Source organism: Chelonia mydas, chromosome 2, assembly GCF_015237465.2.
Source record: "Chelonia mydas isolate rCheMyd1 chromosome 2, rCheMyd1.pri.v2, whole genome shotgun sequence".
NCBI classification, from domain to species: Eukaryota; Metazoa; Chordata; order Testudines; family Cheloniidae; genus Chelonia; species Chelonia mydas.
The window spans coordinates 16,985,079-17,004,756 of NC_057850.1; the positions used below are offsets into that span (position 1 = coordinate 16,985,079).

The following is a 19,678-nucleotide window of genomic DNA, read 5'->3' on the forward strand; positions in this document are numbered from 1 at the left end:
AAGCTTGTCTTTCTCCAGAGAAGTTGGTCCAATAAAAGATTAACTCACCCACTCTATCTCTCGAATAGAATTTTTACTTTTTCATGGATAAAAGGTAATTTTTCAATTAAAAAGGAATAGCATTAGATTTTGAAATGAAACACACACATTGGCATCACCATAGAGTTATATAGATACTGAGGTATGAACCCATGTTCATGTTTTTGTAATTGTTTTGTTTATTTAAGATGACTGATATTTTAAAAGTTGAAGGAGCCAGGAAGCAAAGGTCCTGCTGAGATGAAGATCAGAGACTAATTTTCCTTGAAAGGTTCTGAGAATGAATATCTTGGATCTGACATTTCCAGCCTGACATATGGTCAAAACTTAGTTTTCACCATGGTAACAGAGCAGTATTGACTAAAAGACTTGAATTCCCTGTCAGTTTTTAACTGTCAGTTTTGTTTAGGTGACACTCTTTTGCGTGCATTCTCCTATGAAGGCGGCAACTTAAGCTACCACCACTATAATTGTGTTTTCTTTCATTCATCATTTCACAAATCCATTTCTACAGACTCCTATTTTGGTTTGCAAACAGTGAGAATAACCAGTCAAATGGCAGCTGCCACTTGTATTTCACTGTCCCTCAAAATTTAAGGTTTAATTCTGCAAAAATTTACATGAATTTAACTTTAGTCACATGAGTAGTTTCACCAGCTTCAAGAGGACTATGCATGTAAGTTATGTATATTCAAGTGTTTTTAGAATCAGCCCCTCTTTTTGTACAGGCCTCAACTTGTGTGTTTATGAAAGACTGGGGAGAAAAACAGTGCTTCTTGGAAGAACATAAAGGGTGTGGGAAGCTGGTAGGTGCTCACTGGGAAGAGGTGGGGGGAAGCGGCGAGGGGAAGACCACAAAGGAGTGCTATTTAGTTAGATTTAACATTTGCTTTTAAGTGGTTGTGCACCAGTGTTCCCTCTAATTTTTCCCACGCATGCAGAATTAATTTTGTTACATGCACCAATATGGAGATGATGTGTCACACATCACCTCCATATTGGTGCACGTAACAAAATTCAAGTGGCGGGGGAGGGGGCCGAGGGGTTCAGAGTGTGGGACGGGGGCTCAGGGCTGGGGAAGAAGATTGGGGTGCGGGGAGGGGGAGTGCGGGCTCCGGGGATGGAAGTTTCAGGGATGGGGCAGAGGGCTCCAGGCTTCCCAGGGGCTACGTCGGGGGGTGGGGGGGCGGGGGGAGGAGGAGAAGAAGAAGAAGAAGAAGAGAGAGAGAGAGAGAGAGAGAGAGAGAGAGAGAGACACAGACACAGACACACTCTGCCCCCGGCTCTCCCTCCCCACAGCATTACCTGGGCTGCAGAGGAACAGGCACCTCTCCCCTGGCCACGGCAGGTCCATGCCGGAGCTGGGTTGGGGCCGAGGCACCCCTATTCCCCGGCAAGTCCATGGTGAGGGAGAGGTGCCTCTCCACACCGCAACCCTGAGCCTCTGCGCAGGGCTTAATAGGCAGCTGCACAGCCACGCAGCTTAGAAGGAACTTAGGTGTGCACACCTAGAGATATTTGGGTATATTTTCCAAATTACAAAATAAATCAAATATACTGAACATATAGGTATATATTAGGGCTGTGAAGCGATTAAAAAAATTAATCGTGATTAATGGCGCTGTTAAATAATAGAATACCATTTATTTAAATATTTTTGGTTGTTTTCTACATTTTTGAATATATTGATTTCAATTACAATACAGAATACAAAGTTGACAACGGTCACTTTATATTATTTTTATTATAAATATTTACACTTTAAAACAAAAGAAATAGTATTTTTCAATCCACCTCATACAAGTACTGTAGTGCAATCTCTATCGTGGAAGTGTAATTTACAGATGTAGATTTTTTTGTTACATAACTGCATTCAAAAATAAAACAATGTAAAACTTTAGATCCTACAAGTCCACTCAGTCCTACTTCAGCCAATCGCTCACACAAACAAGTTTGGTTACAATTTGCAGGAGATAATGCTGCTCACTTCTTGTTTACGTCACCTGAAAGTGAAAACAGCTGTTCGCATGGCACTGGTGTAGCCAGCATTGCAAGATATTTACATGCCAGATGCACTAAAGATTCATATATCCCTTCATGCTTCAACCACCATTCCAGAGGACATGCGTCCATGCTGATGATGGGTTCTGCTCGATAACAATCAAAAGCTGAGTGGAACAAGACATGTTCATTTTCATCTTCTGAGTCAGATGCTACCAGAAGGTTGATTTTCTTTTTTGGTGGTTCAGGTTCTGTAGTTTCCACATCAAAGTGTTGCTCCTTTAAGACTTCTGAAAGCACTCTCCACAACTCATCACTCTCAGATTTTGGAAGGCATTTCAGATTCTTAAACCTTGGGTCCAGTGCTGTAGCTATTTTTACAAATCTCACAATGGTACATTCTTTGCGTTTTGTCAAATCTGCTGTGAAAATGTTCTTAAAATGAACATGTGCTGTGTCATCATCCGACTGTAACATGCTGTAACATGAAATATATTTTTAAGAATGAAAGTAAAACAGAACAGGAGACATACAATTCTTCCCCAAGGAGTTCAGTCACAAATTTAATTAATGCATTATTTTTTTTAAAATAAGCATCATCAGCATGGAAGCATGTCCTCTGGAATGGTGACCAAAGCATAAAGGGGCATACAAATATTTAGCATATCTGGCGCATAAATACCTTGCAAAGCCGGCAAGAAAAGTGCCATGCGAACACCTGTTCTCACTTTCAGGTGACACTGTAAATAAGAAGCAGGCAGCAGAATCTCCCGTAAATGTAAACAAACTTGTTTGTCTTAGCGATTGGATGAACAAGAAGTAGGATTGAGTGGACTTACAGGCTCTAAAGTTTTACATTGTTTTATTTTTGAGTGCAGTTATGTAAATTTTTTTTTTTTTTGGTTACATCTGTAAGTTATACTTTCATGATAAAGAGATTGCACTACAGTACTTGTATGAGGTGGATTGAAAAATACTATTTCTTTTTTTTTTAAAGTGCAAATATTAAGATTAATCGACAGCCCTAGTATATGTTTATGTAGATATTCTGGCCATATTGTTAATGTTAATACATAGATACAAATTCCAATTTGCCACTGTACACAGAATACATAAATGTGAAATTTATAGCAGAGAGATTCACAGAACAGATTTAACCTGGTCATGAGCATACAGACAAGGTAATCAGATGAGAACCAAGTTACAGACAGAAGGGACATGTGGTAATTTAATATGGTTAGAAATTGGGCATACCAATGAAAAGGTAAAGACTCCCTAGTTAATGGCCCATAAAGATTATACTTCAAGAACGGACACAAAAATGAGATCATAGCAAGAAGAAGCTCCAAAAATGTGCAGATTCCCATGGATTCCAAGGCCAGAAGGGACCACTGTGATCATCTAGTCTGATCTCAATGTGATTCAATAAGCTAAACAGTAGTCAGCTACTCTAAGATGCACCTTGACCACCTTATTAACTTTTATCTTTTTTCCCCACAGGAGATACTCATTGAACCAGTAGAGGTACCGGACCTTAGAACTCAATGACTTGAGTCACCAGGAACACATACTCCAGATTAGTTTAACTGTTCAGCTATTACATCTAGTACAAAACTATGATGTGTCCTTACCTAAATGCTCATTTAGGGCCCAACTCAAGAAGCCACTTAAACATGTATTTACATCTATGCCTATTCATGGCCATATTTAAGCAAGTGCTTAAGTCCCACTGACTTCAGTGTAGAATAAAATTTGATTGAAACAATCTGCTTCACCTTTCCCTTCTCTTTCTTGAGGGAAGGGCACAATCATAAATACAGGCCCAAGAGAATGCTGGGTGGTCTGTTTCTTTTGCCCTCTGCAAAAAACTGAAACCAACATCACAGTGAAATTCTGTTTCTAGTGAAAGGAAGGATGGTCTGATGTAATCTAGATACCTGCAACTAAGCAGATCAGCTTTCAACCTGAGACAGTGGCCTCCACCATCTCACCTGCTTCAAATCCTGTTTGAACCAGATTCCAGGCCAGATGTGTGTCCTCACAGAATTCCTTCCTAAGTTCCTGACCTTTCTTTGGAGGAGCAAACTGATCTAGGTAGAAGCCTTCTTCCATGACTTCATCTGGACATTGGTCAGAAAGAACTGGTAATTCATGTTATACAGTTGCAGCAACAGGCTGGTAAATCGTATGTCCTGATGAACCCCATTCTGCAGTTCACGATCATGGGGTACCGTACCACAGGTGTGGCCAGTCTTCTAGCTGTGGTTGCCTTCACCACTACACTCTCACATGGACATGGGGGCATAAGCTGCACTTTTTCCTCAACTGCCTTTGAGGCTAGGACAGCTGTGTGAAGGCTCTACCATGATTTCCTCTATTATCTAGTAAAAAATAGGCACAAAGTCACAGCAACCCAACTGAACAAAGGTTCAGTGATGAGATCTCTTCAGTTTAGAGCTTTTCAGATTTCTGAACTGATTTAAGCTCAAAAATCAATTGCCTTTGACAGCATCTGTAAAGAACCTGGAAAGACAGCACCTTCCTTGGGGAGTTATTGTCTTCTTGTTCCTAAGCAGAAGTATCTGATGTCCAAGTGCTCCAGATCATCTGAATTCAAATAGTAGCCTACAGCAAAAAGACTCACCATACCTAAACTCAAGTGGCTGGAATCATGTAGGGAATGGGGGAGCGTAAAGCATCTTAAACACTTCCTGAAGTTCCAACTGGCTGATTCAAGAGGCCCAGGGAATGCAATCATCAAAGCTCCAAGGTACTAGCTTAAAGAATGAATGTGACTGAGCATGGAAGAGCTGCCAGGCACCAACAACCAGTGGCATCTGAACGCCAAGGCATGCACCAAATCACCACGGGAATCTATCAAAGCACTCAAGTGAAAGGTTTCAACAATCATACCACACCTGACTGGAAGATACCCAATGAGGAACTGTTAGGGTCTAAAGAAAAGCTGGAGCTATGGCCAATGAGGCAGGCTACTCACTGACCACAGTCAAGAAGGAACTCACTAGAACATTTGAAAGGCAGTATTTATACTCTGCACAGTAGGGCATGTAATGGCCAGTAGGGCATGGCTTGTTCACCACGTATCTTCTGCCCTCAAGAATCAAAACCCTCACAACTAGGGATCTGAGATGAAGTGTGGGTCCCACAAAAATGGAATTTATTGAGAAAATGAGGTCTTACTAGTTTGGAGATTTTAAAGATATCTAGTTGACTGAAGAAAGGTTTCCTTAATTAGATTGTATTCCACTACTTCATAGGTTTTAGTGACACTTTTTAAACGGAGACAGAAAATAAAAGCAGAGCTCTAATTATTTTATGGTGCCACCTTGTGAATTTATAGAGTTTGACAATTATGTGGTACTGCTGGGTACAATTTCATTACTCTGCAAGTCTTGATCTATTCAATGTTTAATACCCCTATGCCGTATGCTCTCAGTTCCAAACTTCTGACTAACGCCTTCCATTTGTGACTTCACAGCGTCTCCACAAAAACACTTCATTACAGACATTCATTACCCAATCTTTCAAGCTCTTGGGTTTCCTGGCTTTCTGGACACACTTTTGTTTTGCTCTTCAAAACCACAATTCCTCTGGCATTCAATCCCGCTCTCGCTCCCCACCTTGTTAAGCTGTTAAATAGGAAATTTTTAAATGGTTGTTTCAAACATTAGATGGACACGTTTTTTGATTCAGTCAATAGCAAAAATTATTCTGTATATAAAAATGATCGATAAAGAATCTAAAACATTATTATTCACCAAACTCTCAAATGTCTGCAAAGATCAACTACATTGAGATTTTTTTTTTCCAGGTAAGTATATCTGCAATTAACCCAAGAGAAATTTTCAGCTGTTGCAGGAGGGAAAACCTAGTTATTTATACTGCTATCATATTCATAGTATTCCAGCACCTAGGAAAACACAAATCTCCAAAAAAACCCAAACATTTTTATCTTAATTTCGATCACCCTGATTCAATTTATCATCATATGCGGGGGAAGCCTGTAGTTGAATTTGGCTTGTGGGAAATCAACATCCATCCCTGAAATCTCTCTATTCCCCGTCACTATCACAGTCTGCCTTTCTGACAGATATTGTTCAAAGTTGGGATGTATAAATTGCATCTTACTTCCCATCAGAATTCTAGAATAAACAATTTCTGCCATCATGCTGTCATCTGATAAAGTTTTAAAATGAATAATGATGTAGGTCTAAGTCAAACATAAAAGTGAAGAATTTGTAGCAAAGAAAAATGGTCAATACTGAAAATCTTTTATGTTGGGAATAATGTTGGGAACAAACAGAATGCTGGAAATAATTAAGAAAGAGATAGATAATAGGACAGAAAATAACATGTTGCCTCTATATAAATCCATGGTACGCCCACATCTTGAATACTGTGTGCAGACGTGGTCACCCCATCTCAAAAAAAGATATATTGGAATTGGAAAAGGTTCAGAAAAGGGCAACAAAAATTATTAGGGGTATGGAACGGCTTCCGTATGAGGAGAGATTAATAAGACTGGGACTTTTCAGGTTGGAAAAGAGACGGCAAAGGAGGAATATGATTGAGGTCTATAAATCATGAAATGTAGAGAAAGTAGATAAGAAGTGTTGTTTCCTACTTCTCATAACACAAGAACTAGGGGGTCACCAAATGAAATTAATAGGCAGCAGGTTTAAAACAAATGAAAGGAAGTATTTCTTCACACAACACACAGTCAACCTGTGGAACTCCTTGCCAGAGGATGTTGTGAAAGCCAAGACCATAACAGGGTTCAAAAAAAAGAACTAGATAAATTCATGGAGGATAGGTCCATCAGTGGCTATTAGCCAGGATGGGCAGGAATGGCGTCCCTAGCCTCTGTTTGCCAGAAGCTGGGAATGAGCAAGAGGGGATGGATCACTTGATGATTACCTGTTCTGTTCATCTCCTGTGAAGTACCTAGCACTGGCCACTGTTGGAAGACAGGATACAGGGCTAGATGGACCTTTGGTCTGACCCAGTAGGGCCATTCTTATGTTTTTCAATCAAAAAAATAAAAGTAACTCATCAGCACATACACAGTGCTACCCTTGTGAAGTAAAGCTGTCTAATGAAAGTCTAAGTAAAACAGTAAAAGCTTTCTAAAGGTGTATCTTCTGAGCTTTTAAAAATGCGGGTAGTACCTGCCAATGTGTTTGTCAGCTGCCGTAAAACTCATGATCATCATCTCTGGGATAAAGATATGGGGATTAATACAAAGATACAACATACATATTTTATCATCTTATTTATATCAGTCCCAAATGCCACCCTGTCACAAACCACAATTAAGAAATTCAGAAAGTTATCGTTTCACAAAGACAAGTTGTTGACAGAAGTTATTGTGTTTCTGACCCTGCTTTATTAAAGTAAGCTAGGCAAGCAATAACCAAACTGGAGTAGGATACACAATATTGCTTCAAGATGTACATTGCCAAGGTTGATTGGTCCAAAATTAGATTTTTCATCATAGCCTCCTTAACGTCAATAAAAAAAAGTTATATGTTTTTCTTACACTTGTCCACCTAATATAGAAAGAACGATCACACTATAAATAGTAATGACAGGGGCCACAACTTTAAGATGGCTTTTTCATAACTCATGTCAGGAAAATCGGATTATATTTAGTTCTGAGAGAGTGTAATACTCTCTCAAGTACCATGGTCTCTCAAGACTGAAGGATGCCTACTATTATGCTGAGTGTAATATAACATTTTTGGGCAATTACACCTAATGAAAGTGTAATATTCCACTCAGCAGTTTCACAAGACTCAGAATGCTTGCTCCTAAATCCCTAATAGGCTGACGTTCCAAGCAGCTTTAATTTTCTACCCTGTGATACGCTCCCAGCCCACAATCATGCGCCATATCACACATACCCCTTCTTTAACTAAGGCTATCTCTACACTACAATTATTAAACTAGCCAAGTTACACATTTATCTGACACAGTTGCAATAAATATGGTTGAGCTACATCCATTCAGCAGCTTCTTCCACATCAAAACCAAGTGTCAAACTTATGTATCCACATCCACCACCAACACTGACTTCACTGTTTTTACCAGTACGTTCTGGGAAAGTCAGGACATCAAAGGTCCCCAGCATACATACAAAGCAATACGAAAAACATGTGAGGCAACGTATCCATGCATGGGACACAGAACTAGGAGGAGAGAGGACCACTCAGTCTGGTGATACAGACATGAGTTGTTGTGCAGATAGCATCCTCTAAACAGATCTGACCTGATTACAGGACAGCTTTGTGAGAGCCTAGACTACTAGATGGGAAACATTAACATCCAGAGTTACTGTTCAACAAATATAATAGAAAAACACCACATCTGGAAGCAACTAATGCCACTAACAAGTTAAAAACCTGGTAAAACTGTTCGGGTGTACAAGGGGCCTTAGACCAGACTTGCACTTGAGATACAGCCATACAAGAAAGCATGGTTATTCCTTGTTACAAACACATAAAAAGTAGACAGGATCTTATCCACGATCTTACCTGTGTTTTATAACCTGGGTAAATCTAAACGTTTCTCTGGAAACTGTAAACATTTTAAAGATTTACCTGTGTTATGAAACAGTTAACTTCCAATCTATTTTGCATATTGGAACATTGTTTTGGGTAGGGAACAATCTAGGTATAACTGTCAGAAAACCAGAAATGTATCTGTAGCACTGAAATGCTTAAGTGCAGTCTCAGTAACGAACATTTACTCATTTTTCACATATTAATTTTCCCCACATACGGGCAGCTTGCTCTCCCCATACACCTTATACTTTCCAAAACCAGGAGGAGGAAAACCTAATTTTACATAGCCACAAATAAGAGGCTAGATCCATCTCTGCTTGACATTAAAAATAAAATGCTACAATCAAGATTTTCAGAAATAACTAATGATTTTGGCACCTAGCTTGAGACAAATTAAGATCCCAGTTCAGCAAGATACTTAAACATATGCCTAACTTTAAGCATCTGAGTAGTTTATGCTTTAAGTTAGGGATGTAATCAAGGAAAAAGAGGGACATAAGTGACTTGATGAATTTAGACCTTAGTATGTCTCAACTGGAGCACCCAAAAAATTGAGCCACAAACCACTAGTCACTTTTGAAGATCTTGGCTTAAACTTTTACTTTCAAGTTTCACACAATATCCATGCAAACATTTTCTAATTGTATACAATCTTTGACACAGTTACTACATGGCTGAAGATATAAAGGAACCATTTTTTCATAACTAACAGATGAGTAGAAGGTGATGATTTACATAAGAACTACCATGCTGGTCACACCAATGGTCCATCTAGCCCAGTAGCCTGTCTCCAACACTGGCCAGTACTGACGCTTCAGTGGGAGTGTATAGAACAGGGCAGTTTGAGTGATCCACTCCTCCTCCCCTCCCCAGCTACTAGCAGTCAGAGGAAGTCCCTGATCATGGCGTTGTATCCCTGACCATCTTGGCTAGTAGCCATTGCTGGACCTATCCTCCTTGAACTTATCTCGTTCTTATCTAAATTGTATCTTTTGGTCATCACAATACCCCATGGCAATGAGTTCCACAAGTTAACTGTGTGTTCTGTGGATAAAAAAAAATACTCCGTCTTGTTTGTATTAAACCTGCTGCCTATTAATTTGTGTGACAACGACTGCCTGTTAGCATTAACAATTACTGTACCTTCAAAGAACAAGCTGACATCAGTTAGGTGAAATTTTAATAGTGTTTTAGGAGGAAAAGTATTAATTTCTGAGGGAAAATATATGAATTAACTTACATTTGAGGCTGTTCAATATATGACAATGTGCAGGAATACATTTGTAGTCTGATTTACAATTACATTTTGAGAACTGATTTTTTAATCACTATTTATGCTGGGATGAAATATGAAGTTCTTTACACTTGATTTGAATGTGTTTTCATACATAATGCAAGATTTGAGGTCTACCTACAACTTTTACTTTCAAGTGCGTGGGTTTTGTAAAGTGATGGGTAAACTATGCTGTTATACAGCAACCTTAACTAGTTTTGGAATTAATAATGTTTTAAGAATACTTTTTCTTCTACAGATAAATGAAGACATTATTTAAACTGTTTTTTAAAAATGTCAAATGGACAAGACAGATTTTTAATTTAATAAAGAGTAAACTGTGCAGTCTAAACTAATAAGGACTTGCACATCCCACCCTCACTCAAGCCCCAGTCCAGCAAAGCACTCAATAATCAGCATGTGCTTAAACGGTTCGCTGGATCAGGGCCTAAAAGCACATATGCCAACATACACACATTCACTACACAGCTAAATTATTCAGACAGAATAGTTAGATGGGGAGGGCTCTGAGTTATTACAGAGAATTCTTTCCCAGGTATCTGTTGGGCAGGTCTTGCCCACATGCTCAGGATCTAACTGATCACCATATCTGGGGTTGGGAAGGAATTTTCCTTCAGGTCAGATTGGCAGAGACCCTGGGAGTTTTTTGCCTTCCTCTGCAGCATGGGGCATGGTCACTTGCATGTTTAAACTAGTGTCAATGGTGAATTCTACGTAACTTGAAGTATTTAAACCATGATTTGAAAACTTCAGTAACTCAGTCTATAATGCTGGTAAAAAGTGTTAACTGGCTTAGGCCATATCTACACTACCACTTACGTTGGCAATACTTACGCTGCTCAGGGATGTGAAAAAAAACACACATGCCCCCGAAGCAACATAAATTTTGCCAGCATAAGTGGTAGTGTGCACAGCACTATGTCGGCAGGATAGCTTCTCCCACCTACATAGCTACCACCACTCATGTAGGTGGTTTTATTATGTCGATGGGAGAGCTCTCTCCTGTCAGCATAGAGCAGCTACATGAGCCATTTTACAGCAACGCAACTGCATCAGTGCTGCTATAAGCTAGTAGTATAGACATGGCCTGAGGAGATTCAAATTTTTTCCCCTATCGAGGAATTCTCACTTTAAAACTTTCCCCAGCAGAGGTTCACAACAAAAAGTTTCTGTCACCATGCTTCTTTCTCCATTAGCTTTCATGGCAAAAAAACTGGGTCTTGTTTTCACACAAAGTAATCTTTCACTATATGTGCTCATAAAACTTCTTCTTCAAGAACTAATGACAAAAATCTACCTAGATTTTAAATATTAAGGTTCAATTATTTTGTTGGGAATCTCATGAGACAAACTTTATACACAGACTGTAAGCACTGCAGGACTAGCATGTCTTATATTAATAAGCAAAAAAACTTAATCAGTTAGGGTGACTACAAATCCACAAAAGTAAAATTAAAAGTTAAGCCACACATCTTTACCATTACAACAACTGCGCATCACAGAACATACACTGCAACCTTAACTCTGTCCCCTTTTTGCATAACCTGTTTACCAGATTCCTTTCCCTATCCTCAGCCACTAGTAGTTATGGATGTTTGATATATAGTAATGGATATTGGGAGAGTGTAGTGTGGTAAAGGGGTATGTACAGAGGGATCGTCAGAGAGGGTGACTGACGACTGGCAACCCCAAGAGGGCAGGGTTAAGGCTGCTATATCATCTGTCTTCAGTAGTTCTTTCTAAGCTGCAACCAAGGTATTGCAGGACATGCCAATGCACACACAGCACCCAGACCTACCCCCAGCGAAGTCAGTAGCAAAACATGACGTGAGTGAGAATATGACTGGGTCAATAATTAAATATATATCATAATACTACTGCTTACTATGCATAAAATTCTGTTTTTATTCTTAGCTCATATTCCCACCCTTCTCTTTACTCCCCATTTGCCTGTTCCAGTCACCAGCTGCACTGTCAAATTCAAGCCCCAATTTTGCTTACAGCCATAGACTATCAGTTCTCTTTGGACAGCAGACTTTTTACTACGTTTCTACACAGCACCTACCACAAAGTGGCTTTAACCCTCAGCTGGGCCCCCAAGTTGCTATTGTGTGAGAAATTAACAAACAAGAATTAAGGTTAATGACAGTTCAGGTTGCACCAAAACCCATCCTACCCACTCAAACCCTTGTATGTTCATACTTTTATACTTTCAAGTTAACAAAAGTTTCCAGTATTCCTTACCATCTTTACATTGATTACAATACTGTTAAAACTTCCTCCAAAAGGCATTCACTTCCATCTCCAACCCATATCAGACAGCAATACATAACCCAACTTTATTCAGTTCACTCTGTCATGCAAAACTCAGTGACCCCAGCCTCTTGCATCAACAGTTTGACACATTTGTCACATGCTTTTGGAACTTATTTTGCTTTCACACTGCTGATGTTACCATTGAGGTTTCACTTTAGAGTGCAAATTTGATGAAGTTGGGTATGTATTGTTTTTTGGTATCTGTTGGACACAGAAATGAAAACCATATAAAGTTCTAGATACTAACAACATTGTAAATAATAAGAAGATGGAAAGAAACAGGAGTTTTCCCCTTACCTTATTTCCCTGCTTTTAAGGTTTTGAGTGCCTACATGTGTCTTAATGCAGCCTTAACTGTCACTGAACATAGTCTTTGTTTCCTGATTATAAGCAAGTATGGCTAAAACCCAGAAAAGGCATTCTCTACTCAATATACTTTAATATTACACTCAATACACAGAAAAAAGAAAATCTAAATTGCAACACTACATTAAAAAACGCAATGTTTCACAGAGTTTGGCCATAATCTGGTATGGAAATTTTGTGTTGTTCAAAGGATTGTTTAATTTTTGTAAAATGCTTTGAAAATGAAAGTAAAACCTTTGGTACTACTCATTTCAAATAAGGGTGCACAGTCTACCGTTTATCACATGGGATTTGTGATCAGGAGTTCTGGGTTTTATTTCCAGCAAGACTTACCGTGCGTCCCTGACAAGCAACAGCCTCTCTGTACTGCATTTCCCTATCCAGGGGGCTGGAGATATGCTCTCTCATAAGGGTGTTGTGAGGCTTTAAATACTTTGTTCCAGATTGCTAAAGTTAGGCACATATAATTATTTACATATGCATAATGTATGGAAATACCCAATGTTCCAGACAAATTATATATATATATATATATATATATATATATATATACACACACACACACCACCTGATAGAGTCTTAATTTGCCTTGTGAGAGCAACAGGCCATGTGCACAGGTAGATACGTGATTTATACACAAGATTTAGGTACGCACAAATGATTGTACATGTCCAATAGAAGCCACGTTTTCAGAGTAGTAGAAAGAGAGAGCCTGAGACCTGAGGCCTGATATAAGGGCCTAGTGCAAGGCCTAAGGCCCAGTCTAAAGTCAGGCCATATCCTGTTACAAAGCAGATGCCTGCTTGCAGGTTCCCTGTCCAATACATGAACTTGGCAAAATAGGGCTGGCGTTGCAAAAGCAAGCACCCCTAGGCATTAAAATCGCTCTCCTGTCGACTCCGGTACTCCACCGGAACAAAAAGCATAAGGTAAGTCAATGGGAGAATTTCTCCTGTCGACCCAGTGCAGTGTAGACGCTGCAGTAAGTCGCCCTATGCTACGTCAACTCCAGTTATGTTATTCTGGTGGCTGAACTGAGAACCTTGATCTCCTGAGTCCTAGACCAGTGCTAGAACTGTACATCATCTTCATGACACCACAAGCTAATTTTTTCCCTTGCATTTGGTGTTCTACAAAGTGGGCTTTGGCAGCCATATCTGAGGTCCAGGGAGCAAAGATCAGGTTTTTCCTTCTTCAGGGGTTAGCGCTAAACAAATAGTGCAGACTCTTAACTATCATGTGGAACATGTTCAAGTGGATTTAAATGGGAAGATTGTAAAAAGAGTATGGGAAATCAGTTAGGGCTCAGACTGTTTCCAGAACATCAAATATTCAACATTTACTGTAAATTTAGATCATTTCTAAGTGTTTAAAGATTGACAAATATTGAAGTGTTAATCTTTATGAAAGCAGTAGTTATTGGTACTACAGTGTACTGTCTATAGATTTAATTTTCTGGAGTTATGTTTATTTTCAAAAGCATAGGACACTCATAAGGTGACAGCAAGACAATCTCCACTATAAATATTTCTAAATTTTCTCAGTACAAATTAGTTTTAATAGGATTTATTAGTAGTTTAATCAGGTACTGATTTACTGTATCTTTTGAAGGTGTTGCCTTTTTTTATGAAAAATATTGCAGTAGCTACAAAACATTTGCAACAGGCTCACAAAATAAAGTAATATTCCATTAATGGAGAATTTTAATTGGGACATGCCCTTCAGATATCACAGCTGGAGGCTAGTTTGGATTTTAAATGGCTTTCCATCTTTCAAAAATATTCTTTGTGGTTTATTTATGATTTCCTATACTCCCAGCAAGCCACTAGTTACCTTTTCATATGAATTTTTCTTCCACAAGAAGTGTCTGTATAATACTGCATAATTTTTTAAGGTGGCACAGCTTCAGTCACTCCCTTATCACTTTTATTTTATCCAAAGGTAGGATCATACTTGAAAGCAACACTTATGATGTGCTAAACCAACTTGACTTAAACCAAAAACCTCACATTCAGTCAGGCACAGCCTTCTCCATGCTGCTGGGCACCAGCAGCAGGAGTACTGTGAGCAAAAGACTAGTCTCCTTCCTGTCCATTCCATTGCCACATACCACAGCAGCCCCCAGGTACTGTGAAGAACAACTGCAGTGGAAGTCCTACTCAGCTCCTGCAGCCTGGGGATGAAGCATTTTCAGTCACTCTGGAGAATGATACATGTACAGTCCGGTCCGCACATAGGGACACAGCATGCTCAGTGCAGATAGAATCTTTTGAAAATTTAGCTGCCAGTCTCTAACAAACTTCGACTGAACGTGTACAAACTGATTTATAAAAGCAGCTTATAACTTGGCCAAATTTGGGTATATTTTCCACAGAAAGGAACAAACAAGGTGACCCCCTTGCCAAATTTTGAGTTCCTCATCCAAAGCACAGAGGCACTTCTCAATGAAATTGCTAAGAGAATTTAACATGGGTAAAACAATGAATTTTTCCTCAAAATTCATTCTGGGAAATGCTTACCCTGGTTTTGTTGAAACTTGCAAAAGCCTTCAGCTTTAGGCAGACACCCAGCTCAGAAAATTTGAACCCGAACAGTTAAAGAACTCAAAAGTTTTAAGCCACAGGAAACAGGGTCTTCTAATGGAGGCAACCTTAAGCAAAGGCACTGTTACCATTTTACCCATATTCTGGAATAAGTGAAAAAGCCCTCTGCTCCCTAACGATACCCGCAGAGGGGTCAGCCAGAATCTCAATGTGCACATGACTAGGAGCATCTACAGCTGAGAGAGACAATGAACACATGGAGGGGGTAATGCCATAACTACACCACACTTTCACACAAGCCAGTGGAACAGAGCCAATATACTCTTTGCCCATTTGTAGGGTTCCCACCAGTTCGTGCCAAAAACCACCAAGACCGTTCACTCTTCCACAGTTTTGGCTGTAACTCCAAGAGGAGTTATTAAATTTTATTATCTTATCCTTGCTTTAAGATCTAGTTTTTCCAATTACCAGCTTCCTTCAATTTCAGCATGAGTTTAGCAGCACATATTCTCATTAACTCCTAGAAATGAGATTACACCATTTGAAAGCTGGAATTGAGGCATCCAATTAATTTCTATCCCTGATTATTCTCAAGGTATCTGATCTTAAAGTGATCACTGGTCCCTTCCAGAAGGCAAAAAAAGAAAACCCAGAGGCCACTTGTCAGACAGGCCAAGAAGTTTTCAGTGTATCATTAATTGCTATCAGTCATCTCAGGCCAGTTCACTCTTGGTCTTTCGATACTATAATTTGCACATAGTCACATGGGAAACATAAAAATTAAACCAATTGATCTTTATATTTTTATGAAAGAAAAATCAGAACACTTGCATGTATAATCAGCATGAGTCTTACCCGTCCGTCCCATGATTCAGAAATCAGTATCAAATAATGCTGCACATGAAGATTAATCAACGACTGATACGAAAACCAGTTGCAAAGTAATTTCTGTAAACAACAATGACAGGTTTTAACAAACAGGTAAGTTAATAAAATTTAGCGACACTTTTATAAAATATTCACTGCAAAATTTTGATTTTGAACTTCAGTATGCTTTTATCAGGTGCTTGCTTTTAAGCTAAAACTATACCAAATAGCTTACAAAATGAAAAACCTATCTGATGCATACATGACTTTTTAGTAGGGAATGAAAAGACATAAGGGTATTAATTAAATCAAATACTGAAAATGCAAAAAAAATGAATTGAGATATCATTCATCAGTTATAAATTGCATAGATAATTTTAGATACGGAAGTTTCAATTGCTTCCAATTTGCACAGCCCCTTTCCTAACGTAGAACACTAGACAATCATCAACAGCTAATTAGGAGCTGCAATATCCATGTGACAAAATGAAAGTCTTCATAGGCATAATATGTTCTCTGCCTATCAGGTCCACCATCTGCCAAGACATATTTTGAATATGTACTTGTATAACCTACTAAAAAGGTACAATTTTCTGGATAGAGTCCTAGTTGGGCAGTTGTAATTTGTTATTTTGTATTTTGCAGATTGTTTCATTATTATCTTGTGGACTCAACACTGTACAACTTTACTAAAATTGTTTAATGTTTTTACGTGTACACAGATATAAAGCAAAGTGCCCTTTGAATACTAACAATGAAATTATTTTAGAATCTCCTGAATAATAGTAAGCCACCACTGTAGTCAATGTTCTCCTAGAGCCTTGTATGTTCAATTATTTTGTCATTTTGTATTCTGTATGTTGAAACCTGCACTGTAACTGCATAACCAAGAGGAAAACTTGAACAACAGTGTTTAAACAAACAAACAAAAAAATCAATAAAAGGTTTGTAATAGCAGATTGGTAAAAAACAATGTTTCAAGAAAATACTAAAGTAAATCAGATTAAATCCTTCTTTGTCAACTATTTCAAGGAGAAATTACAATCTATGTGAAGATTCCTTTTCTAGTATCCACAATCAGGAAAGTTTTGTTCTGCAGTGTTTTAATACTACTCCATTAAATACTTCATATTGAAGCACAATTTTACATGAATAATTAATCTGAAGATTCTCTACACAAGTGAGATGTATAAGCACTTTGAACAAAACACTTGTATTAATATATTTTTTCCACTGAGTAACTCTAATCAATTTTTATTTGAAAGGAACTCTTAAAGAATAGCTTTTATTTATAATCTGATCGGCGTATACATCAATATGACATGCAAAATGAAAAATGGGTTCACAGCTCGTCTGACAATTGAAGCACTGGTCGCAGCTCCATAGTTATGGTTGAGTTGAATTTTGCACTTAGACTATAGAGGGGAACAGGTCAGGACACTCATAATTGGGGAACTGCCCTTCAGAAATAACAACCAATCACCACCCTTCCTCTGCAGCTGACTGACATGCTACCATTCTATTGGTCTGATGAGTCAGTGATGAGAGAAGACTGGACTCAAGAATTCTCATTAATAAATAATTTTGGCCCCAACTGCCACTGCTCCTTAAAGTTTCTGTGGCTGCATACTACTTTGGGAATCAAGGCATGGCTGTCTAGGCTTCCCTGTGCACTGGAGTAGCTGAGGCAAGAGTGCAGAGAAACCGAGCTCCAGTTCTCCCCACAGTGCTGCTTTCTGTTGTTGAAGGCAATGAGGAAGACAGTAAGAAAGAAGTTCAGAGAGACAGAATGGGAAGGCAAGGGAACGGGGGAAACAATGGAGTGCTGGGCCTTGGGTAAAGAAGGCATGTGCATTGGGAAGGAGGCTTTAATAGGGAGATGGGCTTTATGCAAATAGGGAGTCTGGGGTGACAGGAAAAGGAAAGAATCCAGGCCAGAGGCTAGACCCTTGCAACCTGCCTAAATGCTTCAGGTTTGGGTCAGGTATGAAAATGACTCACTCTTGAGCTTGGATGGGCTTTAAAACTAGGTCCAAGCAGACCTTCTCTTCCTGTTCCTGCCTCATCATCCAATGGAATGAAGTTGAAAGGCTTCCGATGACATTTATAAACAGATTCGTTCACCATCCCAGAACCCTGACTGCTGCACAGCCCTCTCTCTCTCTCCCTACAACCCTCTCCTTTATTTTTTGTTAAACGCTGTTACAAAAGTATGTAAGTCTTTATCTTGGCTTATGCAAGATACAGTGAGGGTTTCAACAATACAACACAGAATACAAAATGACAAACATTTAAAAATATATAAGGCTTTAGGAAAACTGTATTATGGTGGTCACCTATAACTATATTTCATAGGAAAAATTTAAAAAAAAAAAAAACTTAGTTCCTTTTTCCCTGGGAATGCTGCTTTCATTTATTTATGGACTAATGTGACTGCAAAGTCAAAGCAAATATAATCTTGGTTCCCACTCAGTATCAGGTATTTCCTCTTTATTCATACTGGAGTTCAATAGGAGTTTAAAGTCATAATAAATTAGTGTGAATGGAAGTTTTTCCACTCCAATATTCTTGTTGGCTCTTTCAAGGAAATGTCTATCTTCTAGTCTTTCCAGAGTATTTGATTTCCCTTACTTCTTAAAGAATTACAAACTATTAGTTCTCTTTTACAAAGTGGGGAAATACAGTTAGAATCATTTTTCTCAATATGTGCTTGTTTATAGTAGATGCAATACTATCCACCATTCTCGGCCAAAATCTGCAACAGTAGAATTCCTAGGACCACAAATTATGGAGAAACCCACTGAAATATTTTATTTCCACTTCAGTTTTGCAGACATTTAAGTACAAATCAAATTTAGCTGTGTACAACTTACATGCTAACTAGCATGGATATTTATTATTAGTTGTAGACTTGATTGTGTCCCTATTGTATCTACAAACAACCCTTTGAAATACAAAAGAGATTTTTTAGAAATGACCACTAATCTTCTCAAGTAACTCTGCCAGTAAATTTAGCATCTTTGTAGCAAGACATGTAATACTTTGTATTTCCATAAGATCATGTAAAACTAAGAATACAGTTATAAATTAAAATATTAAGAAGGATAAACATTTTTTAAAAAGTATACAATCTCATATTTACTGATGTTTCAACACTTTCATGGAACTATTTCCCCCATATACACTCCCAATTGTGGCATGGGGGGGGAAAGAATGGCACTGAACTATAAAGGCAACTTTGACAACATAAAAGCAACTTAAAAGATCTATGATAGCAATGTATTCTGTACAATTGCTGCTAGTAATATTAAAAGAAAGTTGGTAAGCTCATTGTTCAGTTGGTCATTAACTTACCATAATATTTTTTTTAAAACTCAACACAATATAAGACTGAAAAGTTTTGCCATAAACAAGAAACAGAATATTAAGGAGAACAAAGGAAAGACAATATTGTGTGGGAAAGGAAGAGTTTGTATTTAAAGTTTTCAGCATCTGGTGCAATAGGTCTTGACTCAGTCTGTAAAAGACTTTGAAAACAATCTGTCCCATGTAAGATTTAAAGCCTTAGTCACTAATTTACTTGGAGTTTGGAATGATTGGAAGACCCAAGTGAAAACAGACTTAAATCCCCAACAGCATATAATACTATTTTTTAAACAAGCGTAATT

At 38.4% G+C, this 19,678-nt stretch overlaps 1 protein-coding gene across 6 annotated transcripts in view; it reads right to left on the minus strand.

Moving 5' to 3' along the window:
* Positions 1-19,678, minus strand: part of EFR3A (EFR3 homolog A) — a 173,290-nt gene that overhangs the window by 135,385 nt on the left and 18,227 nt on the right. For 4 of the 6 annotated variants that reach the window (XM_007069456.4, XM_007069455.4, XM_037892002.2 and 1 more), the window contains one exon: positions 15,999-16,091. The exons of the other annotated variants lie outside the window; for them this stretch is intronic. In XM_007069456.4, coding sequence (XP_007069518.1) covers positions 15,999-16,011 — 13 coding nt within the window. In that variant the 5' untranslated portion in view covers positions 16,012-16,091. The remainder of the gene's footprint in view (positions 1-15,998; positions 16,092-19,678) is intronic. 6 annotated transcript variants of the gene reach the window in all.